The following is a 26,432-nucleotide window of genomic DNA, read 5'->3' as shown; positions in this document are numbered from 1 at the left end:
ATGTGGTGGAGGCTTTGCAGCTTGCTGGCTTGGTTCCCCTTACAAGGTAAGGACTCAGAGCTCATGTTTTTTGATGTTCAGCTGACCTAATGTTTGGGCACATCTATCTACCAGTCAGTCAACTGCTCTCATGGAGGACCAACTACAGAAACAGCTCAGGTAAATCTGCTGCTCTCCACGACACGCCGAAATCACATATCTGAGGGATGTTACTGGATTTATTGAATCTCTTGTTCAGTGGCTACAGGGTCTAGAAAGGGTCATTGTAGTGTGTGTCTCTGTGGAATCTGTGTTATGGCAAAGTGTAACAAGCTTATTGGCTCTGTCTTTTAAGGGTATACCAGTTGAAAGGGCATCTGTTTGGGATTTTTAAAAACTTCCTTGTTGTATAAGCCTTAGCCAAATAATTTAATTTCTCTGAAACAGTTTCCACATCTTGAAATGAAAATGATAACAATGTTTGATCTACCAAACTAGATTGTTACAAGGATCAAATTTCAAATGTGAAAGTACTTTGAAAGTGGCAAAGTGCTATATAACTCTTAATTCGTTCAGATCATAATGATCCCCGTGAAAACTTTGTGCTTATTTTTTGAGTCAGTTATACTTTACATTTCATTATAATTTTCAAATGTGATTTTTTTGATGCTTAATTCTAATGTAGTGTTTTGAACATTAAAGAAAGACACGGTTACCTTTTTAGCGCAGGTCAAATTATTCCTACCCAAAAGTGGGGGCAGGATGTATTGTCCCTGAATCTCTGATGGCAACTTGTATCATTTTCTAGCAAAGAAAATTACACGTAGACAGTGTTGCTTGCTTGTTGAATGTCTGTTTCCAAAATTGAATGTATTGTTGTGTTCTAAGCAGCTGTCCTTCTAAATCTTCATTCACCACGGAACTGCGTCTGAAGAATAGTATTTTTAAAAACTAGATGTCCTATTTTACATAGTATTTCTATTTCCTATCTTATACACTTCGATTAGTGCCCTCTGTTTTGGTCCCTGCATCCTGAGGCACTTAATAAAGATTCAATTTTTGTAATAAATAACAGTGTTTTCAATAAGTGTCTTGAAGAAGAGCTAATACCTTCAGAAGAAGTACATTTAGGCGCTAAAATTAGAATGCTTTCAATTATTCCAAAGTTTAAAGCCTTTAACTGACCTTCACTTTTTCAGGACTCAGTTATTCCCTTATAAAAATAGCTCACAGAGGGCTTCCCTGGTGGCACAGTGGTTGAGAGTCCGCCTGCTGATGCAGGGGACGCAGGTTCGTGCCCCGGTCCGGGAGGATCCCACATGCCGCGGAGCGGCTGGGCCCGTGAGCCATGGCCGTTGAGCCTGCGCGTCCGGAGCCTGTGCTCCGCAACGGGAGAGGCCACAGCAGTGAGAGGCCCGTGTACTGAAGGAAAAAAAAAAAAATAGCTCACAGAAATAATGTTTTAAATAAAAAACTGCAATACTCATGTCCTGAGGTAAACCTAAGATAAGTCTTTTAGGATATAAATTATTCAAATACTATTTATAAAGAAAGGGGAGAAGCATATTTATTGTATCGTGCACCGTGCTGAGTACTTTATGTTATTTCATTTATCCTAGCAAAAATAGGGAGGTACTCATATCCCTAATTTACATATGATAAAATTGAGGTTACAAGAAATTAGATAACCTGCCCAAGTTTTCACAGCTAGTAAATGACAATGTAAATATCAGCAAAGCACATAGTAAAAGTATTATCTCATGAAAGTTTTCAGTGAGTGTGTGTGTATTGGGTTGATAGAAAATGTGTTTCTTAATGTGGATCAAAAATTTGAAAAGCTATAATTTACACAATTTGGAAGATTCATTCTTGAAAAATCCCAAACTGAACCCTCATCCAAAGGGCCAGCCAGAGGGCATCTAGGCTCAATGGTATTTGGGAACCAATTGCCCACTCTATCCTAAGCTTACTCGTGCCCGTCAGAGTCCCAAACAGGAAAGGAGCTGACCATGTTGCTTTCTTATCAGCAAAAAGGCAGCAAATCAGCAGTTTGGGCAACATAAATTGCCAGCTGCTTTTAGCTATAACTGAATTATGGGAAGATCACTATACCTCCTTCCACTGCACAACTTCTATGGGTGCCAAAAACTTATAGCCCCCCCCCCCAAAAAAAGTCCCATAATCTTGGAGCCTGCCCTCTTTTCAAGGCTCCTACTGGCAGCCCCTAGGGTGGGTAAAACACAGTAAGAATGGAGAATTTTTCAAATTCTTCCCATTTACCTATATTGTAGATGATGAAAAGCCACCAGTCTGCACCCTCTATTCTGGCTGTTTAGTGGAGAGTAGGATGCAGGAAACAAAGAACAGCTGCAAATTGAGTAGGGTCCTCTGACCAGGAAAGAGTCATCCATTTACTCACATGTTGTTGAGACGGATTCTTTAAAGCTATACTGGCAATAATTTGATTTTGAGAAAGTCTGATTCATTTGCACACTCGTAATTTTCTCTATCGAATCTATCTAAAGAATAATAATAATGTCTTTTTGTAATGATCTGAATCGCAGCATATTTTGCCTGCTAACCTCATGAGAGCCAAGCAAATACAGCTCTGGTTTGAGAATGAACTCACTGTGTGTCTCTGGTTTTAACCTAGCTCATCTTTATTATTTAACATAACAAAATGAGCATCCTATTAAAATATTTATTACTGAGTATATACATTTACTCATGATTAGCCATTGATTGAACAAATACTTAACATGTTACCTTGTGTTAGGCCCTGGGAAAATAAAATGAATGACTAGCAAACAACTTTTGTATGAGAAGTCTGTAATCTATCCACAGAGACATACTTGTAACCAAAAAAGTAATGTGTGAAGTGCTGTAAGAGAAGTTTATTCAAAGCCTTTGGGGATCTGGAGGAGAGAGGAGGTTACTGAGGGGAGGGAGAGGATAAAGGCTGCTTGGGCAGCTTTGACAAAAGTGGTGTAATTTGACTTGAGCCTTGAAGGAGCTAAGAAAGGCATTCTAGGCTGAGAACAGCATGGACAAAGGCAAAGTATCTTCTTGAGCCTGGAACTTTCTGGAAACAACAAGTAGCCATTTGCATGGAGCGTCTGGAAGGGAATATCAGCAAATGAGACTGGAGGAAAAGATGGGAGTCAAGTTATCTGGAATTTTGGCCTGATTCCTACAGGCAGCGGGAGCCAGAGCAAATATTCTAATGAAGGAATCAAACGATCAAATTTATACATTTTAACTGTAATTCTGAAGCAGACGAGGATGATAAATTAGAGGGAGTGGAGGCTAGAAGGAGGTTATTGCAATGGTCCAAGAAAGACACAATGGAGGCAGTGATAGTAGTGAAAAAAAGAGGAATGAATTGATTAAAGAGATGTTCTGGAGAGGGAAGACGCTGGGGTGCCTTTCAGATACCTGGCATGCAGTGGTTTGGGATGACACCGAGGGCTACAGAGAACTACCAGAACGGAGCAGGTGGTGTGTCTGTGTTTGGTGTGTGTGCAGCACAAGGGACGGTACAAATGATGAATTCCAAGTGGACATGTTGAATTCGGGGTCCCTGCAGGACAGACTGGCTCCCTTCTAGAGTTTTAAAAGTTATTGCATGCAATAATTGGGCTACTAAGAAAAAGAAAGAATATCTTACTCTTTCTTCAGTCTGCCATGATGACCTAGAGTAAGGGTGGACACACTGCAACTCCCCAAACCTTCGGAAAAACCAAGGACTCTTAGGAACTGCACAGGTTTTACCCACGGGTGCTTTGGTAGGTAGCTGTGGCTGCCGCTGGCCCTTCAGCTTAAGGGTCGGTCACGCGTACTTTGGCGCGAAGCCATTCCACTCGTAGGACAACTGGTTCACGCGGTGGGGGTTGGAGATGATGCTGAAGGTCACAGTTTCCCTTTCCACGTATAAACCAGTCACACAGTCACAGTCTATAGCTCCAGGCTTAACTAGCGGCCTCGTAACACATGGCTGTGCATGGATGGATAAACCCAGTCGTGGAGATAACGACCAAGCCCAGCAGTCAATAGTCCACTCAGTAAACATGACGTACCAGCAGTGAGTGGTGACCTTCCAGGATAGACATCACAGCGATTCACTGTCAAGCTCTGTATGTCCAGCATTTGGGAGTCACGTTGGGCTCGTTTGTGGGTGAGAAGTCTGAAGCCCAGAAAGGGAGAACTACCAAGTAGGCACAGGGCACTCAGGGTCTACACTAGAAAGCCTAAGGGTGAATAAAGATATACATGTCTTTAGCACCTGTAGGGGAGGAAGTGGTGAGCAAAGAAGGTACCCCTCACCCCATCCCTCTGACAAAGAACGTGAAAGTTTGACTCTAAACTTAGGTGAAGAAAGATTTTAAAGACGAGTTCCACTGTAGTTTTCAATGGCAACAAAAGGATCATGGGGGACTTTTTTCTTAGAAGACGTGCCGTCAAAACTTAGGTACCCACTGTGCTCCTTTTCTATCCTTTGACGTGACTTAGACACATTAGACAATATTTTTAAGCACTACCACTGAAGCAATATGGCTCAGTGGCTTCTCACTGGGCTAGTCTTCCTTTCTACAAGGATTTCCTGTCTCTGAATCAAACACGGGGTCTACACAACAGCACTGCAAGATAATTAGGCTTATAAAGCCAAAAGCAAGGCTAGGAGCCAAGAGTAGAGGAAACGACTATGCCTCAAACACAGCCCCTTCCATCTGGAACTCAGGCACCTATTCTTGTGGTCAGCAGCCTGATCCTGAACTCTCAAAGGCAAGAGGGAGATAAAATTCTTTAGCTTATGCTAAAAAGCCATACTACCTTTTAGTACAATTTTTAAGACACTGTGAGAATCAAATGACATTATATAATTCATAAGCACGCATCCCAAGAAAAAGACAATGATGATATACACCTTTAAAATGGGAAACATTTATTCATAAACAGGCAGCAGACAAATCTCGCCACTCCCTTCTCCCCAAATGTGGGTGGGCTTCCTGTCTAGACAATCATTTTACCAAAGGTTAAGAACATTGGCAAAACTTCTAAGTGTCAATTTCTGGCCCGAAGGATGAAATTAGGGGATGTTGCTTAACACTAGTTTTTATTCTATCATTTATTTATGTAGTAACTTCCCTCCTGCCTCTCAGTATTCTTACTAACAATAGATGAGCATAGATATCTATCCATTGCCTGCATTATAGTGTCATCATGAAAGCTGGCATTAAACCATTACTTTCCAAGCTCACACTGTGATAGTTTCTGTAAGGAATGAATTTTAGAGAAATAGAAAATATAGTTATTGCCCTCTTGAAACTTCAGTCTGTTTGTGGGAAGCAAGATAATGCACGAGAACTAGAGAGTAAAGCAAGAATCATACTAGAACGAAGCAATGCAAGTTAGGTCTAGATTCAAATTCTTGGTTCAAAAGTTGCTTAACCTTGGAAGAAATTCCATTGTCATTTCAAAGCATCTCTACTAATATTAGCCTTATTACTCGATTATAGGTTGATTTTATAGATGAGAATATTTCCAAATGACCTGCCTAAGCAGAATTCTGGCCTATGACTCAATGCTTTTTTGAAAATAATCTCTTTTTATTGATTCCTTGTTGTTCATCACAGTATTGGCTGATGATATGAGCGTTTTCCCCTTAGGACTCAAACAAACTGTTTTCCCATGAAAGTCAAAATGAATACAATACAGTAATTCTGGGTTCTTATTGCCAGAGGCTAGGTTAAAATTAATGACCTAGGAATGGAACAAACTAAAAAGTCTGCACCAGTTAATTCCCAGAGCTCTCCAAAGAGCTTTTCCTAATATTTGAAATTTATCACAAGGAAATAAACTCTCTTATTGCTTCTCTTTTTTTATTTCTTTTTTTTTTTTTTAAGGTTTAAGATGATGCAGTAAAACTCATTGCATTTGCTGTTCATATTTTATAACCCCACAGTATTCTTCTGTTTATGGAAGTGTTTGGTACTTTCACTGATAAGAATTGTCTCGTCCTCAGGAAAAAAAAATTTTTTTAATTTAAAACTTGAAGAAATAACAAATGGCAATAAATGTGCCAAGTCGGCAGTAAAGCCAATTTATTTTTCTATCAGTTTCTTTTTTGGGAGGATAACTTTGTAGCTGCTTAGAACCAATTGTTTCTCATTCTCTGGGGTTTGTGATTTGGGGAAATTAGACTCTCACGTTTGCCTGGGGAAAGCGCTGCTGTGGAATATTAAATGGGAAGAGATCTGAGAACATCTTCCCTCTGGTGGAGAAGCCCTTCTGCGGGTGGGGCGTACCTACTCACCGTGATGGGCAGCTCCATAATTCGCAAGAGCCCGATGGGAAATAACAGTCTTTCTTAGAATCCAAGACCCCCAATTTGTACTTGAAGACACAAGTCGCCTGTTTTATAAACAGAGTCCAGAAAGGCTCAGTTTTCCGGGATCTCATCACTTAGGTAGTCTGACCTAGTTACGTGAGCATGGGCTTGCAAGCCTGCACTCGTGGGCACAGATGCCAGCCCCAGGACCTCTATGACCTTGAGCCTCTACTCCCTCATCGTCAAGTGAGCAAAATAATTCTTCCTCTAGAGGGTTAGTTTGAAAGTTATGTTAAATATTGGTAACATGGAAGACACAATTCCCGGCATATGGCAGGATGCCATAGGCATAGGGCAATTCCCGGCATAGGGCAAATGCCTAACAGACGGTCAACTTTCTTCCCATCAAAACCCACCCCTTCATTCAGACCTCTTTCGAGAGACATCTTTACTGCCCCTGCACACTGCATTCCCACCCTTCCTCACATTTTTTGATGTTGACTTACGTTTTGTTTCTCTAAGATGTGTAGTAAATGACCAAATGATGAATGAGGTTGCATTGAGTCTAAACCCCTGCCTCAGCTCGGGAGTGGTGTGGCCCGTGCCAGCCTGACTGTCCCCAATTCTCTTCCTCTGCAGAAGCCTTTCGGACCAACCACATGGAAACCGTCACCGTGGAGGAAGGCCAGACACTCACTCTAAAGTGTGTCATTTCTCAGGCGGAGACCACCTCCCTGCAGTGGCTGGCCCCATCGGGCTTCACCATTTTCTTCAGTGAGCATTCCGGTAAGTGAAGGAAAAGTAAATCACCGCCAGACCTCAACCGGAGGGATTTTCCAGACAGACAGGTTGGTGGGACAGAAAGCGGGCATGAGTCACCCAAACGGTGGGCTTGGCTCTACCCACTGTGACATGTCAATAGCACCCAGAAGCCTATTATTTCACACGTGGCTGCTTTTTTTGACAGGAAGTCTGAAATGGAAACCCCACCAAAATGGTTGGTAAAGGGGGCTCAAATGACAAAGTACGTTTCCATCAACCCACCTCACCCCCATGTCACTTTTTGACTCTCAGCGACCATGAAAACCACCAACAGCATGATGACAGACGGGTAGCAGACTAACAGGCTGGGGGCCCTTGGTCCTCAGGCAGCCAACACATCACCCCGCATCTGGAGCCAGCTGCTTTGTTTTCCATCTGAGCAATCCAAAGCCACATCTCAAAGCCTCTTCCAGATGGCTCCCCTTCTCTTGTTGGTCTTAACAAAACCTTTAGATCACCAGGCAATAGGAATTGACAGGACGTATTACTTTGAAAAGGAGGGCAATCTTCCTCTCTCAGAAATACAGATTGAGTCTTAGATGCCTGAGACGGAAGACGACTCTTTTTCTCCCCAATTTTATTAAGATATAATCGACATACAACATTGTATTAGTTTAATGTGTACAACATAATGATTAGATATATGTGTACATTGGGAAATGATACCACAATAAGTTTAGCTAGGATCTGTCACCTCATGTCGTTACTTTTTTTTTTTTTTTTTTTCTTGTGGGAAAGGATTTTTAATAGTCTATTTAGTTCATCTCTTTGGGCAGGATTTTATGAAACCCTCCCCTTTATGAGACCATTTTGTATCTCCATTTAATACTCCTAACTGTCAAATGTTTGGAAAAGTCTCCAACACAGCAAATTTCATTCTGCTTTATAAAAGCAGAGCCTCTAAAAAAATTTGATGTGCTTTGAAAATGTTATTAAATATTGACAGGTTCAATGTAAAATAACTATATTATTTTAAGCTAAATCAACCAAATTCCGATAGAATAAGTAGATATTAATTGTTAACGGTTCTGAGAGGAAACTTGAAGTAGAGAGAATTCTGTTAAATAATGCTTTCTGTTGTTTTGTTTTGGGTAAACTGGGAGAAGATGGACTTTCTCAAATTTCTGCAACAGGATGTGCCTCCATCTAGCTTGGTGGTTCTCGACCAAGGGTACTTTTTGCCCTCCGGGGGACATTTGGCAATGTCTGGAGATAGCTTTGGTTGTTATAACTGGGGAGAGGCAAGGGGATCTGGACTCTAGTGAGTAGGGATGCTGCTAAACATCTCATAATGCACAGCGTAGTCTCCCCTCCCAACAAAGAATTATGGACTCAAATGTCCGTAGTACTCAGATTGAGACCACCTGAATTCCAGCTCAGGTAACATCAGTGTCCCAGGACACATAACAATTATTCCAGATGAGAAACAACCTTCCTTGGTCAGCCATTCACAATTTAACTATTTTAGGCTTGTTCACATTATAAATCTTAACATTAGAAAAAAAGAAGCAAATAAAACCATTCATTTAAGGAGCCTCTGATTTGCTAAGCGACCTTTGACCTGAGATGGAAATCCCAGGTCAAGATAGAATCAAAGGGAACACTTGCTATTGGCTAGAACTTTCTGGAGCTGTGGGGGATTTATTGTTGGGGTTTGTTTGTTTGTTTGTTTTGGCCATTCCTTAAACATTCGGAAGGACTAAGTTGTCATCTTTGGGAAACTTCAAATAATAATGAACTTTTAAATATTAAAAATAACAAGCACCTAGCTGGAGCAATGAATATCAGTGCATTTATTTTCCATTCTTCACATACACTGTGACAAGACAATCACAAATGAATCAGATTTCAAAGACGTAAATCCTAGTGGGGCGTTTTCCATAATGTAAAAACCAAAATTATTTAATATCCTCCTGCAACCTGAACCCTTTGCCAGCATAGGGCTCTTAATTTCCTACAAGCACAAATAAAGCAAATTGCTTATTTCACAGATCCTAGAATCAAAATATTTCATTTCCTAAGCTAACTTCGAACTATTCAGGGCCTCCAGCTGGCAACACCAGAATTTGGACAGCAACTCAGTTCAAGATGGGACATTTGTTCCTTTAAAGTGTGAAAATCAAAAGCTATTTCTGTGAATAATCAGTCCACTGAGAGTCTGCATTCATCTGATATCTCTCCTCATAATAGCTCTTTTCCCCTCCTGTACAGCTTTAAAAAATTCCAAATACCAGCTTCTTCATTACTCCTCCAATCAGCTCTCCATCAGGGTGCTGAATGTAACACAGCAAGATGAAGGCGTGTACAAGTGTCTGCATTACGGCAACTCCGTGAGAACAAAGGAAGTGAAAGTGATTGTGTTAGGTAGGTGTCCGAATGCCAGTAAACCCAGCCTGGGAACAATATACTTAGAAACGAGATACATCATTTTAAAACTTAATATTTTGGTTAAAAAATGGTGCCTAGAGCAAGGCATTTCCTGGGTGCCTTTGCCATCTTTTGTTGAAAGGAAAACAGCATTTTGAGTGGCAAGCCCCAGACTAAAATGTGAATTTGTGAAATCTGTCTTTGGCATCAACTAAATTTTCTCTGCAGGGAACTAAAAGGAAAGAAAACTAGTACTGGATGAGCCGCGACTCTGTGTCAGGCACTGTACTAGTCTGCAGAGAATCAAAGATGAATTAGGCACAATGTCTGCCCACAAGGAGTTTGCACACTAGTTTAGGAAGGCACAAAACACATACGGACATCAAACAGAAACTTCTGACAGCATATCCTAAGATGGCATGAATTCAGATATAACTGCACTGGACAATCAGCTCACATCCTCTGCAAAACAGGTTCCTCTCTTCTGTTGCGGGTGGGTGGGTGTGGGATCGGGAGGCACGGATAGGAAGGGACAGCTCCCGACCAGTGGGAACTTGCTCAGTTCTGCAGATGGTCAGCTGTGTTCAGTGTAAGTCTCACTCTCTTTACCTTTTTGCTTTTCGTGGCAGAACAGATCAATTAAAAACATTGCTTTTCAGTGCTCTCTAAATAACATAAATCCACATATCACACAAAGAATTTCTTAGACTTCTCTGCTTGAATTATTAGAGTGTGGTACCTGCCATAAAGTAAAGGCGTGTTGACTAAGTCTCTAGGAAGGAGTGGCTCCCTAGGGGTTTTGAGAACCAATGTGACTCAGCTCAGGGATCACCTTCTCCCCACCTTACTGGCCACCCCAAATACCACTCGGGCTCAGACTGACTGTGTGCCCTACTGAGCTCTCATAACACCCCATGCCTACCGCTATCATTGCACTTAACACTTGGCCTTTCAATTAACAGGTTAGGGGCTGAGTCTATCAGCAGACTATATCTCCTTGGCGGGCCTTACCTTTTCCTTATTTGCATTCCCAGCATCTAAGGCATCTAGTGCATACTTGGAACTGACCTCATAATGTCTCAATGGCGGATGGATGAGTAAATCAACATGAAAGAGTGCAGTTCTGGACCACAGTGTGAGGTAGAATAGGGAAGAGGAAGAAGTAAGCCTAACTGAAAAGGATTTCCAAGACAGGAGTAGAAAGAAAAAGGGCCGGTGGGCCCTTTATAAGAGAAATGCATCTTTGATGTTAGAAGGGGACAGAGGTAATGTACGTTGAGGTGCGTCCTAGACTCATGAAAATTTAGACCTGAAACAGCGAGACCATAAACCAGTCATGTCACAGACAAGGAAACTGATAGACCAAGAAGTTGTAGGATTTACCCAAGCGCTTACAATAGTTGGTGACAGAGACAGGACTAGAATTCAAGCCTCTATTCCTCACTTAGTGTTCTATCAGCCAAAGACATTCATATATAACGTTTAATAATTACTGTTGTAACAAAGTCTGCCTGGGAATTTCTAGAGACTAATCACACAGTGGGCGACGAACATTCTGATTACAGCCAGAGTAGCTTTACAAGTACCTAAAAGCCCTTTAACTATATTCTGAGAAAGGTCAAGTAAAAACATACGCCCATTATTTAGACCCCACCCCCTACAACGATCCCTGCGGATTATTAGGCTCTGTGCTTTGCTGACATCTATAGACCAGCTAATTAAGCAAAGAAAAATCAATTTTCTTCTAGCAACTCCTGTCACTCCAACCTTGGAAGTTTCCGTTAGGATGCAAAATGGAGAACATGTCCTACTGAAATGCTCCACTGTGAGAAGTAAGCCCCCTCCACGGATAACCTGGCTCTTAGGGGATGACATGGAGCTCCAAGGTAAGTGAAGAAATGGTTCTCTTTCCTCCTTTGTTTTCCTTCCTGTTTATATGCCTAAGGAATTTTTCAATGTTCTGGCACCCTCTGGTGGCAGAAGGGGCCAGAAAACACCATTCAACATTTCATCAGTTGTTTCAAGACAAATTATCCTTACTAACCAATCAATACCGTGCCTTACTCTTGAAAGCCTCTACACAAATAACATGGTTACATGTTTTTGTTTAAAACAAGGTAGAAAACTAAAGTGGAATATTTATTATGGCTTCATAACATTTCATAAAATAAAAGGTACAATATAGCTATTACCTCTGAGCATAAACTTTGTAGCAGGCATAAAATTAAAAATACGTTTAACAGGGACTTCCGTGGTGGCGCAGTGGTTAAGAATCCACCTGCCAGTGCTGGGGACATGGGTTCGAGCCCTGGTCTGGGAAGGTCCCACGTGCCGCGGAGCAACTAAGCCCATGCGCCACAACTACTGAGCCTGCGCTCTAGAGCCCGCGAGCCACAACTACTGAAGCCTGCATGCCCTAGAGCCCGTGCTCTGCAGCAAGAGAAGCCACCGCAATGAGAAGCCCGCGCACCGTAACCAAGAGTAGCCCCCGCTCGCCGCATCTAGAGAAAGCCTGCGTGCAGCAACAAAGACCCAAAGCAGCCAAAATTAAATAAATAAATAAAATTTAAAAAATACATTTAACATAATACATGTAATTGGAACATATATGAACTTGCTTATACCGTGGAGTACTATGTCATACTGCCTACGACAGACAAAAATATTTTGGTAACAGGGAATCTAAGCTTTGAGCCTTTTAACTGAAGCAGGAAAACCAACTGTGGTGCTTGGGAACTATTTCTAGTTTGTTTACATTTCAACAGACATTCCATTCGATTTTATGTAACCATAGATTCAGTCCAGTGCCAATTCTGGACCTCTCCTTTTATTTGCCTTATTCATTCAACTTGAGTAAGGTCTTAGGTCTTTGTGTTTCACAACATTAGGCTTTTCCCGTGTAAACATGATAAGCTTTGGATATTTTTTTTTTTCCAGTAGTGCAGGGTTTATAGAAACTTATCCACTCTTACTCATCTGCTTCTCTTTGGGACTAGGGTCAAGCATGTCCCAGGCAGCTGGGGGAAGTTAGAGTGAGGTTAGAAGACTAACAGGTTTGCCAAGATGTCAAGGCCATTGGTCTCTCAGAGACCCAAACACGTCCAGCAGCATTAAACAGCCACAACCTCACACGCCTCGTCAAATTGCTCCATAGGTGAAACCCACCATGAATATGAAACTGATGGGAAGAAGTGTAATAGCACCAGCACACTCAGAGTCCACACATACGGCAAAAACTCAACAGCGAGCTGCATTATCCGACACAAAGGCCTGCAAGGAAGAAAACTGGTAGCCCCTTTCCGGTTTGAAGATTTGGGTAAGAACCACCGATGACTGTCTTTAATTATTTTAAATTTACCTTTATATTACACTATCAAACAAAATTAAATGGATTAGGAAAGGTCCTTCAGAGTGAGCTCAGGTCAACAGAGCTTTCTTTAATAGCAAATTCCTTTAATGATTGAAATGTCTCCCGCTAGCCAACAGGGTTGCAACTGTTCCAACACTGAGAGGAACCCCCGTTGTGCAGAAAGCCTAGCAGACTGCCATATGCAAACAGTGTCATGGTCGCTTTTTGATCATGACAGCTGGCATAACTTGACCTTAAACAGTTTTATTGCAGTCATGTGTTTGGAGAGATCATGTGAAGCATACTATCTTTCTGTACTTAACCCAAAAGGAGACAGTACTAACTGAAATAAATCTAAACTTGTCAATATCATTTTATGTTAATATAACACTCATGTAGTCACATTAAGTCATGATTATGCTTTAGATTTATTTTGTTACGACCGTTTTGGAGATCTTAGTTTACCCATGTTAATATTCTGAGCAGAGCACCGAAAAATAAGAATAATAAAAACTAAAAGAAAAAAACATCAAACATTAAATGTGAAAAGGAGTTGCCTCCATTTTCAGAATCTCTCTTCTCTGATTCCTTCACCAAAAGTTTAAGAAGTAATTTAAAAACTATATAAAACTTTTTGAGCCAAGAAGTATCCTATAAGAAGCAGCATGGGAGCTTCCCTGGTGGTCCCGTGGTTAAGACTTCGCCTTCGAATGCAGGGGGTACGGGCTCGATTCCTGGTCAGGGACCTGAAATCCCACATGCCTCACGGCCAATAAACCAAAACATAAAACAGAAGCAAATTCAGTAAAGACTTTAAAAATGGTCCACATCAAAAAAATCTTTAAAAAAAAGAAAAGAAGCATGAATCACACATCTATCATTAATAAGAGTCCAACCCTTCGTTACTTTATAAAAGTTCTTCTCAGTGAGAAAAGAGATTCCTGGAGGATAAGAATTCACTCACACTAGTGAAGGAGGAAGCTGTTGGGTGACAGTGCATTTGTTGAAAAGCTCTTTATCAAATGAACTAACCAATGAGGAAAGGCACTTGTTAAGGAGAACCTCTCTGTGGGAAAACTGTCACGTGGCCCTGTGGGCGCTGGCGCTGTGGCTAACAGCTCCCCGCTTACTACCCCATACTTGCCACCGTTCACTTTCTCATCAAACCAAAAGCAGGTCTTGAGGAAGCTGGGTTTAGAAGACTCAAGTACCCACAGACCAGACTGTACTGTAACCTGACGCAAATATTCCTACCTCTTTGTTTTTTGGGGTTTTTTTAAGATTTTTTTTTTTTTTAATGTGGACCATTTTTAGTCTTTATTGAATTTGTTACAATATTGCTTCTGTTTTCTGTTTTGGTTTTTTGGCTGTGAGGCATGTGGGATCTTAGCTCCCGGACCAGGGATTGAACCTGTACCCGCTGCATTGGAAGGCGGAGTCTTAACCACTGGACCGCCAGGGAAGTCCCTCCCTCCTCTTTGTCATTCATTCCGGTCCCCAGCTTCCACCCCCATCAGTGGAAGGGAGCATGTGGGGAATGTGAGAGGGTCGCCAAAGAGAAAATGAGGCTCTATTTATCTAAATGCTTCTGAAAGACTTTCGGATTTTAAATAAAAGAACCAACAATATCAAAAAAGCGTATTTTTACTTGTCAGCAATTGTTCAAGCCATCTACAAAAATTACTGCTGAAGGGGAAATCACAGTTTCCCCTCCTTGATGGTCATAGTTCTATAGGACTAAAAATCAGAGCCATAAAATGTTTCTAATAATAATAACAGGCTAACACTTGACTTTTATTTATGATCTGATTGTCAATTATTTAGCACCACTGCCAGATCCCCAGTAAGTGTTCACAGAACAACACCAGGATCACCTGTTGGTGCTTCCAACTGCCTATGAATATTTCTCTTTGACTAGCTCCTACATTGACCAACAGATGCTAGAAATCCGACAAGTAAAAGTTTGCTAGCTGAGGATGCTCAGGGACATATTTACAATAAAGATTCTGACCCTCTCATCTCCACACTCTGCATGGTAGGAACAATGTTTACTTATTTATTTTTAAAAGAATTAACCTACTTCATATAAAGAGAAATGGCATATTTTTATGGAAAAAAATCTATTTTGCAATGCCAAAAAATAGAAAAATGGCATTGTTTTACATTTTAAAAATATATATATATATATTTTTTAAAGAAGATGTTGGGGGTAGGAGTTTATTAGTTTTGCTGTGTTGGGTCTTCGTTTCTGTGCGAGGGCTTTCTCTAGTTGTGGCGAGCGGGGGCCACTCTTCATCGCAGTGCGCGGACCTCTCACTATCGCGGCCTCTCCCGCTGCGCAGCACAGGCTCCGGACGCGCAGGCTCAGCGGCCATGGCTCACGGGCCTAGTTGCTCCGCGGCACGTGGGATCCTCCCAGACCGGGGCTCTAACCCGTGTCCCCTGCATCGTCAGGCAGACTCTCAACCACTGCGCCACCAGGGAAGCCCTAAAAATCTTTTTACTATCTGGTTTAATAGCAATAGGTTCTCATAACTTCTGCATTCAAGCTCTTGTAATATGTTGTTTTGCTTAAACTATATAAAAATATTAAGCCTCACACCAAGTTGGAAAAGGGAAGAGTATTTGAATAGCCTTTTCAGATAATTGTGGATATGCTTCTTCAGCGCTACACTAAAACTCGACAAGAGGTAGTTTCTTTAAGGTTAGCTGCTCTGTGGACTCTAGAACCATGTCAATGAACTTTTCATACTCTTGTTACATTAAAATCCATCGAACAAATTTGCTATTTAAATGATCCAGGCACTATTCCTAACATCATGCCTTGGTCATTTGGAGAATACTAATTCACTGATTGATACAAATCTTTCAAATGTTGGCACATTTCAGTAACAAAATCACATTCATTAATATCATCACTAATCTCATCAGAAGCCTAAATATTTGGAACCTGTCAAGTTCACAGTGGTGGATACAGGTTTTCCAAAACTCTGACTTGAAATGTGGCTAGTGCAACCGAGGAAGTAAATTTTTAATATTACTTGCTATTAATTTAAATTTAAATAATCCATATAGCTGGTGGATACCATATTGGATAGCAGAGGTCTATGACATTCTAACCAACCAGGGAGATAAATCATCATGTACCAGTATCCACTTAATCAAAACAACATTCAGTCTAAATGAATCTATTTAGCAGTTTTGCTAAATAGAGGATAAATCAAAGTAAATACAAACTCCAGTGTCTGTGTATGTGTGTGTGTGTGTATATATATATATATATACACACACACATACAGACTATTGTACATATATGCACAATTGTATATATACACTATGGCATATACACAATGTATACAATGTGTATAATATATATAGTACATATAATATATATAACCTGTTTTGTACGTAACTATATGGTTGTCTGAATTCACGTAGTATACATTATTCTAGATCTTAGTCATGATTGACAAATTTTATTCTACATGTCCCCAGTAGCTGCTATATTATGCTCGTCTTATAATTTGCTTCCAGCACTTCTATTCGACTTGCCTTCAAGGTTTTCCTTCTTTTCATTGCCAGCAGCTCTACTCTTTCTTCAGTTTTCTCTGGCTTCCTTGTGGCCACAGAGCTTACTTATCATCTATATTACTATTTCTCTAGTGTTTCCTAAGTGGTTCTTCTTTTCTCAGAGCCCTTGGCATGTGATTCAGGCACATTTATAGTTTTCAAAAAATTTTAATGTTTGATTAAGAAAATAATTTTCAAAAGCACAGAAAATTCTTTGATTAAATAAAAGGCTGAGAAACACTTGTAGATTCCATAAAGATATTACATATCAGTATCGATATTTGTAAATGAATAGGCACCATTTTTATAAGCTCCATGGTTACAGGCCTGTTCATTGACTGGTCAAATCTATGCTAAGCTGAACCTCTGGAAACATTCCTAAACATTGTTTTATGTCATACAATAGCATTTAGTAAGCACTGTGTTTAATAAATAGCCAGGTGTTGTGCTAAACATGTTATTCAAATGAAATCATTTATTCTCACCAAAAAACTCCAAGAGGCACATGTGTTAGTATCTCCATTTTACAGGTAAGAGAAAACTGAGCATCTGAGAGATTAGGAACCTTGTCCAAGCTCACTCAGCAGCAGGCAAGGAGCGGCAATGGAATTCAAGCCAGTCTGAGACTGACTCCAAAGCCACCTAATAAATAAGCAGGTAGATATGTGCTTGGATAGATAGACAGACAGACAGAGGGATTGATAGGTAGATGGATACAGATAAAGGTGGCCAATAGTCTTTGCCCACCACTGCCGAAGGCACCACTCCATGGAGGTCCAGCCTGCTGCACTTCTAAGCCAGGCAGCTTAGCAGGTGGACAATCAACGGGACACAGATTCAAACACCAGAGCAAGAGCTGCAGAACACACAATTCTGAGGTTGCTGCAGAACCTCCACAAACAGGTAGCAGTCAAATATACTCTCCAACCTATTGTACTGAGCACAGTGTGGGTAAAATTGCTCTCTGTAGTTGCAGAATTTTGTTTTTCCCCTTTTCTAGTTACTGATCAAGAGACAGTTTCAGCTGCCCTGGAGACAAGCTCTCCGTCCTCTCAAGACCCTCAGCAGTCCACTAGTACCGGTAAGTATCGAAAAACATTAAAACTTAAAAAAAAAATTATGCCTCTTTGGGAAGGTCACTTTTCCAATTCTAAGTTTTCATTTTTTTCTTTTAATTTGTCATAAGACCATAGAGGACCCCTTGCAACTGACTCCAGCGTTATGGTGACCTGGAGAAGCACCCTATCAGTTAGTGGGATGGGCTTCAGGGTAACTAACACCTTGTAAGTTCTCTCTCTCTCTCTCTCTTTCACACACACACACACACACACACACACACACACACACACACAATTGTGACATTTGAATTCCTCTGTGGTAAAAGGCAATGCTGAATTCATTTATAGGAGACTTGTTTTTCCATCTAGAACAGACCAAACACAAAATAAAGACATGGTAACAACAAAGAGCAAAAAGCAGAATCTGGAATTTTGGTGTTGTCATTGAATAACAAAATCACCCTTGAAGGCTCACCACTTACTTGGTTGTCAAGAACTCAGATAGTTTTTGATAACAGGATTGAACTATAAATGGAGAAGAATTTAGAAAACCTGGATTATAATACCAGCTTTTTTAGACAGTAAAGCACTAGATGGTTAGCTCTGGGCAATGATCATATATTTAACTTATCTTTGTATTTTACCTAGCATAGCATCTGGCAATAGCAGATACTCACAAAATGCAGTGTGAATGAATGAATGGATGAATGAATGAGTGCATGCATGCCGTTGTCATGGTGCTTTGAGCAAGACAGGCCTCATCCTGAAAGGCATAAATTCCTATATGTCCCCTTTCTGTTTCAAATAGTGTCTCTATAAAAATGTCATGTGGTGGGAGAAGTGCTTTCATATCACTATCATGTTCATAGTTCTGAGTATGAGATCACATTTTTAAAATGTTTATCATGAATAACTCTGAAAAGCAAATGTTTAGGTTCTTTAAACACTGATAAGTACATATGTACCACACATACATACATACTTTTTCTGCAGGGCGATGGAAACTGAAAATACTATGAAGTGGAACTGCCACCTCACTTGCTTTAATAATCCAATATTTTTAAACATGTTTAGAATCTAGTTGTCTTTAAATTGGTTTACACCACTACTGAATAACTCAATTTTCTCCTCTGCTTTTCATATATAAGATTTAAGAAATATGGCTTCTAAAATTCCTTTCAGCTTTCAATTTCTACAATTTTATTACTGTTAATAATACCCATTCTCAATAGAAGGGGTGGTTTCATTCCCCTTGGGGTCCACATCGTGGCGCTGTGCAATGGGCTAAAAACCAGGAGATGGCAGAGGAAAAAAAAAAAAAAGAAAAGGGAAGATAACAAAATCGGAAAAAACGATCTCATTTTTATAATTTCTCTTACCTAGCAAAAATCATCATAGTACATCCCACTTCTAAGGGGGAAGCAAGCATAGGTTTGAATGACAACTGAGCCGATTTTCAACATAAAAATCATTGCTTTGTGCATTTCGGGCTATGGATTTTCTATCCATCAGGCTTGGGATGCCATTCTTCAGTGTTTATTTGCTATCCTGAAGCACCCTAAAACTGTCTCAACTGATAGGCCTGATTCAGGAAGGAAGCATAAAATACTGGTTGAAATTTGGGGTTCTGAGTCTCAATATTGGCTCTGCCACTTATTTGCTGTAGGACTTTAGACAATTTACTTAACTCTTCAAAACCTCTGTTTGCTCAGAGCTGTAGTGAGAAGGAATATATACCAAATGGTCAGTTTAAGGCCTGGCACAGAGTAGTGTTCAATAAACATTTACCTTAAAAAAAGGCAAACTTATCCTGACCATTTGCAGCTATTTTTGGAAGAAGTCAGTATGAACTAATGACCTCATTGTTGTTTTTTTTAATGAGGATCCCTTAATTTGGCTTCCAAAGCTGCTTTGGGATGACTCTGTGCATATATACACACTACACGGCACATACATAGTCATATGTATATATCATGTCTTACTTTCACCTTAGTTGCAGTAATGGAAGATTCTAGTACCTCAGAGATTTACAAGGAAGAGGAAGAACAAACCACTCAAGTCTCTCACTTGGCCACTGGTAAGTGTTCCCAGCACTCATTTATTTAGCATAAACACTTGATGTTTTAACCTCTTAATCAATACATCCAATAGCCTTTTTCAGTCCTCATTATTTTTGACCTTTCTATTGGTCAGTCACTCCCTGGCCCTTTACTTAGTTGTCTCCCTGGCTTCCTTGACATACTCTGCCTGCTCCTGTTACTTTTGCTAAGCACTCCTTCTCATGTCCGTTAGCTCATGTCCCTTCCTTTTCTGACTTCTTCTATGTAGATTTGATTTTACTTCTCCATCCCTGGTTAATGCCTTAATGCTTAAAGAGTTTTTCCATTCCCAAGATTGTTTCTGTTGCCACCAGGCAGAAGATTTCCATACCTGCATTTCCAGAACATTCTCCAGAGCATTAGTCCCTGTTTCATTCCATTTCCCACACATCTCTGGCTGAATTTTCTGTCATCTCCTCAAACTCAACAGCACTGAACAGCACTTTTCAGTCTTCTGAAAACTGAACAGCACTTTTTCCCAGAAAATCAGCTTGTCCAAAGCATCACATAGACCCCAAACCTTGGTGACATCCTTCCCTCTTGTGCGTGTGTGTGTGTGTGTGTGTGTGTGGACACACACACACACACACACACATAAAATCAGTAGGTTCCCAAGGACTTTGGAGTCTTCTCTTTTAGGTATTTTGTCCACTATCACTGCCACCTCCCCGAGGCGGAGCCTCATCATGTCCTGCTGGAAGTATCGTAACTTTAGTTTCTCCCCTTGCTGTGCATTCTCAGCACCTACTATCAAAATATCCCTTTGCACTCTTCACGCCTATGTTCAGAAAACTGCTATGGTTCACAGTCCACAGCACGGAATGTGAGCCCTCAACCCTCCATAAGGTGCTCTCTACCACCTACCTCTGCAGTCCTGTCTCTATAAGGTCCTGACCAGAATACACATTTTTCTCTGAAAACCTCATCCCATTTTGATTGCCCTGCCCTTGTTTACCCTATAACTGCCCTGATGAAAGGAAAATCCGCATCATTCCTCTCCTCACCCCTCCTTCAAGGCCAATATCCTCACTGAACACTTTCCTGACCAACTCAGGCACCACTCCTGCCTCAGAATCTCTGAACACATCATTATATTAACACACGCGGGTCTAGAATTTGGCACAGATACCTTAATTCTGTTTGTTTCTATTAACTTGTTTGTTTGCATATATAGACAACTCTCCCGAAAACATAGGGATTCTGCCTTATGCAGCTCTAAGCACAATGTTCTACGCGTAGCTGACACTCCTCAATGGCTTGTTGGTTGAGATGACAGGGACCGTGAATGACATTTAGCAAAATTAGAGCCCGTAGAATCAGAATTCTAGAAGGATCTTTAAGAGCTCATCTGGTTTATCTCCAGACGCCTTCATGGAGGACCACATTTAACCTAGCCAAGATTAATGAAATTCCATTTTGTTTGCATAGTTTCACAAACTCCTTAACGATCTCTCTTGCTACTTAGCTACACTTTGCTGAAAACTCATTCCTTACATCTAATTTGAATCCCCTGACTATAATTTAATATTCTCACGTTTCCACTAGGAATGAAAAATAACTAGCTCGATATCTATGTAACTCACCTTTTTCAAATCATCCCACACAATTGCTTTGTCTGTTTGTATCCCTGCTTGCTTGTTTTCAGAGAATAAATGACACGAATCTCTTTACTTTCAGGGTAAAGCTCTCTGTTGTCTCTTCCTCTCAGCTGTGTATTAGCCTCTACTATATTTTGCAAATACTGTGTATATTCCTCAGGGACAAAAAAAAAAAAAAAAAAAACCCTCGAACTGTCTAAAGACGAGAAAGAGCGGCATCCTGCTGCTGAGCCTCGTCTCCTTCCTCATTTTCATTCTCTTCATCATCGTCCAGCTCTTCATCATGAAGCTTCGGAAAGCACACGTCATATGGAAAAAAGGTGAGTGGGCAGAGAACCTGACGGACGCTACAAGATGCTCAAACAATTGGCCAGCCCAAAGGGAAATTCTGTCAAAGCTTTTCCATTCAATGCTGTACAATCTATTTGATGAGTGTTGTCATTCAAATAAGCAACCGTTTGTTTTGCAGGAAACACAGGATGTGATTCTCTAGGAACTATAGTTAAAGAGTGCATGACCAAGAGAAACTAGAGTAGCTCCAGGAATTGGCATTAAACTGTGGAGGCTTCTACTCACAAAAAGATACCAAATAGCATATTCATTCATTCATCCATTCAATAAGCATTCATTGAGCACCTGCTGTGTACCAGGCACTCTTCCAGGCACTGGGGACACATCTGCCAACAAGACAGACCAAGTCCCTGCTCTTAAGGAGCTCCTATTCTAGGAATGGTCAGTCAAAGGTTGAATATAATAGACTGTTTTGGGTCCCATTCTTACACTGTAAGAACGCACTCAGCCTCCGTCAACCATACGTTAGTAATTTTCCCTAAGCATTCTGATTTAAAAGTTTATTTCACTGGAAACAAAAACAAAATTATTTAGCTAGCATGGAAGATATCTACTAAAATACAGACTCAACACATATCAGAAACAGAAGGGACCTTAGAAGTTACCCAGAATAACCATCTGCTGTATTCATTCCCTAAATGTGTGCCAGGATTAAATCCCCTCTTTAATTCTGAGTGGTTATTTAGACCTGGGCTGTTCAATACAGTAGCCACAATATGGCTAGTCAGCATATGAACTGTGGCTGGTTGCTCTTGAGAGGTGCTGTAAGGATAAAACACACACCCAACTCTGAAGACTCAGCACACACACACACACACACACACACAAGAATACATCTAATAATACTATATTGAATCTACTAGTTAAATAAAACATATTCATTTCACCTGCTTCTTTTTACTCTTTTTACTTTTTTACCACGAGAAACTTTTAAATCACACGCGTGACTTGCATTCTGGTGAGATCGTGGACGCTGCTGATTTAACCACGTACGGCTTGAATACCTCTAGTAACAGAGAAATCATGATGTCCCATGGCAAAATACTACATCTTTGAACGGCTATGACCCTCTTAAAAGTACGGCTTCTCCTAGTTTAATATCAATGTCTCGAGATATTCAGATGCACTAACATTTTCATCATAAATATACTTAAACACAGGGTCTGGCTTTCCAGCTGTATCTGCACAATAGGCAAATGCCATCCTATTGTTTCGAAATTTCCCCGGCCCCCATACCTCTTTAAGGGCTACTGGAATTGTTTCTTCCCAAAAGACAGTACTTGATTCTAATCTGCGGTCATTTGACTTCCGCAGCTCTTATACTGCCTGGCACAGTGCCTGCAGGAATCGCAGTAGAGAATAAAAAATGATTTGTTGAACGAATGAGGACATGAGGTATGGGGGAGCGAGTGATAAGCCCACTATGGTATAAAAACAGGTATGCTCTTACTCAAAACGTACAGTTCTGAAAACAGATGATGCTCTGTGCACCAGAAATCAATAACAATTTTCTCTTCCTGCAGAAAATGAAATTTCAGAGCACACTCTAGAAAGTTACAGATCGAGGTCAAATAATGAAGAAACATCATCCCAAGAGAAAAATCGCCAGAGTAAGTCAACTATGTGACCTGAGATTTGAAAAATGAGGTTAACTTGTTGCCTTTAATGAGGAGAATAAAAATCAAAGTTTGATTTTTAGCACAAGAAAAAGCAAATCACATAAATCATCTTGTAGAACTTGAGGAAATACTTCTTAAAAAACAAAAAGTAGCAGTTAAGTTCAGGTAGCTGGAGGTATGCCCCTTTGGGAAGCCATCCCTGAGTTCTTGCTGTCACACACAGGTAGAATCCTCCTGTGTGCCACAGTATCCTATATACACCTTTACAGTGAAGCACTTCCCACGCCAGACTCTCATGTTTGGTGTGTTAATTTAGCTACCACAGTACACCTCCAAGTGGTGAGCAACTGGACCTACTCTATGTGTACCCCCAGATCCTAGCCTGGGGCTTGGCACAGATGGAGTGCTGGATAAATCTGTATTGAATAAATGAATATAAGGCTTAACTAATTCAAGCAGAAATGTTTCAGGTCTTTTGGATGACTTCAGTGCAATTCTTCAAGCAAAATATGAAAAGAGTCTAAAAGGAGACTGTGTGTGTGTGTGTGTGTGTGTGTGTGTGTGTGTGTACTCTTGACAAAGATCCAGTAGAAAGAAGCTAGGAATATAGCAAAACAAGAATCTTACACCTTCCAACCACTGTTTCCTCCATGCAACTTAACTTACTCCACCTGCCAAAAGTTGCAAGAAAATGCAGTGAGCTTTTCCACTAGTTCCTATTGGTTTTATTGAGGCTTTGTAAGAAGCATTTCTTTTACAACACCTCTGGCTTTTTTTCTGGTTTTGACCTAGCAGGGTGTGAAACGGAAAGAAAGACTAGCTGTAGTAGCAGGAAGAGGGGCACAAGTGAGAGGTCTGTGCGAGACCTGGGTGTGGGAGGGGAAAATGTGTGTCAGCTGCATACAGGCTGTTGTAGCACAACGCGTGTTTCTATAACATCCATCTCCTCCCACAACTGGCAGGGGGAGAATGACGTCAGTATAACGTGTAATTGGGGTTGTTTCCTACGCCGATGCTCCCAGGCAAGGGCAAGAGAAGAGTGGGAGCAGAGTTATAACCTTTAGCAGGAAAAGAAAAGCCCTCAGCTCAGCTGCTGAACAAGCAGAAGCCCTTGTAATTCACCTTTAAGAAAGTTTAAAATGAGTATCTATACAGAAGAAATGAGCACAACATTGTAAATCAACTATGCTTCAATAAAATTTTAAAAACAATTAAAAAAACAAAAGGAGCATCTGCACTCAGGACTCCCTCCCCAGAAAGGTCTGCCCCCACCCCGACTCCCTGGGGCGGGGTGGGGGGCTTGCCACAGCTGTGGGAAGTTGCACTTTATCCTGGGCTCTGACCCCCACTTCCATCCTCCTTCCCTCAGCACCCTCAAATCCAGCATTTCAACTCTATTGTTTTTGCCCACTTAAAAGCTACCTTCTGGAGCTGTTTCCAGACTCCGTGTACAGAGTTGCATAGGCTTTCAGTGGGTCGCCCCAATCCTCTTTTCCCCATAAGCCCTCTTACTTTCAGTATGAAATTATGCTAAAGGCAACGTATTCTTTTGTCCAGCGATACATATGTTATTTGATAGCAGAGATGTCTGTATATTTTATTTCAGGTTTATGAGCATATAGTTTACATAAGAAGACATTTTAAAAATTAGACAGGGCGTTCAAGACCATGTATACACATCAGTGAATTTCAGGTTCGATTTTTTTAACACATTAACATTCGGACCTACAAATACCACGTGCAACCCACGTGTTTCAAATAAACGGGTGCAATGTTGTTCAGACTAAAAGTTCGTGTTTGCTATGTTTTTCTTTCAGCTTCCCGCTCTAAGAGCTGCATGAGCTACATCACACAGTTGTACTCAGAGGCGAAAACAAAGACGAAGGAAAAGGCACAACCGTCAAAATTAAAAGGAGCGCTCACTCATATACCAGAGAGCATTGTGTAGCGCTCATTGCAACAGAAAATGGGATTTCAGGGCAGCCTCATCATCACCTCAGTGGAGAAGCCTGTGGGAAGAAGCATAATTACCATCACATGGAAAACAACAACAAAAAGTCCTTGGAGTGCAATGCAAGATGGTGTCCTCCAAGTGTAATCTGCCCCGGACTCAGAGCAACAAATGAGGACTAACCCATGGACATAAAGCTTTGTAGTTAAAAAAAAAAAAGAAAAGAAAAAAGAAGAGAAAGAACCTATTATGCCTGTGATATTTCAGAGCAGGAGAATTCTACTAAACCTTGGGGTCAGGGTCAATGTGACCAGCTAACATCTTACGGTAAAGGGAACAGGAGATATTAGATGCTGGGCTCTAGTGGAACTATTTAAAAAAACATTTTTTTGTCTTTCTTTCTGGTTTCCAAATAAAGAACTTCGGGATGAAAAGGACCCAAAGAAGGTCTCTAATCCTAGGAGCTTACTTTCAAGATGCACTTTAAGAAGCTGTAACCAGCCCATTCCCTGTCTGGGAGAAGTTATGCAAAACAATGAGTGAGTCAGATAAGCGTGAAGGTCCCAAGACTGATGCCCTAACACACAAGTGCTAGTTCAAGGCAGACCCAAAGTTTCCATTTTTTTCTAATTGTCTTGCTAAATCACAAGAGTTGACCTGGTAGACAATGTTTTGGTTTTTTTTGCGGTACGCGGGCCCCTCACTGTTGTGGCCTCTCCCATTGAGGAGCACAGGCTCCGGACGCGCAGGCTCAGCGGCCATGGCTCACGGGCCCAGCCGCTCCGTGGCATGTGGGATCTTCCCGGACCGGGTCACGAACCCGTGTCCCCTGCATCGGCAGGCGGACTCCCAACCACTGCGCCACCAGGGAAGCCCCCTAGACAATGTTTTTACCAGGACACTTCATTACAAAAGTACGTACAAAAGAAAATAATGAGTTCAATTTCCCGATTACTGACCTAATAGATGCTCTTTTAAAAATTATTTAATAAAGAGCAGAATATGTATTTGTGTTTCTAGTGGTTGTTCCAAGTCGTACTTCCTCCCTTCACTTTCATGTGTGAAAGTGACATGTGACATGTCCTTTCCCCCCCCCTAACATTTATGACATTTCTCATTCTTTGGACCTGAATAAACTAATTCTAAAATAATACCACCTACCCCCACCCCCGCCCATTGCTCTACCACACGCATAAAAATTATGAGTTTGTAATTTGTTACAGGGGCCAGATCCAGCCAGGCTGATTTTTTTCTCACAATACCATTTTTTTTAACAATCACAAAATTACTGAAAGGCATAAGGATAGAACGAAACACTTTTCCCTCTAAACCACTGTAAGT

At 40.9% G+C, this 26,432-nt stretch overlaps 1 protein-coding gene across 1 annotated transcript; it reads left to right on the top strand.

The window, feature by feature from the left end:
• On the top strand, positions 1-25,088 carry CRTAM (cytotoxic and regulatory T cell molecule). The gene is made up of 11 exons (XM_007457040.1): positions 1-46; positions 6,947-7,093; positions 9,341-9,493; positions 11,245-11,382; positions 12,651-12,812; positions 17,416-17,496; positions 19,467-19,550; positions 20,812-20,832; positions 21,365-21,490; positions 23,045-23,131; positions 24,958-25,088. The coding sequence occupies exons 1-11, from the start codon at positions 1-3 to the stop codon at positions 25,086-25,088; spliced, it is 1,176 nt and encodes a 391-aa protein (XP_007457102.1).
• Positions 25,089-26,432: the final 1,344 nt, after the last annotated feature.

This window comes from Lipotes vexillifer, unplaced genomic scaffold, assembly GCF_000442215.2.
Source record: "Lipotes vexillifer unplaced genomic scaffold, Lipotes_vexillifer_v1.1 scaffold986, whole genome shotgun sequence".
Taxonomy (NCBI): Eukaryota; Metazoa; Chordata; class Mammalia; order Artiodactyla; family Lipotidae; genus Lipotes; species Lipotes vexillifer.
Note: the sequence above shows the minus strand (reverse complement) of the source record. Positions and strands in the feature narration are given on the sequence as shown.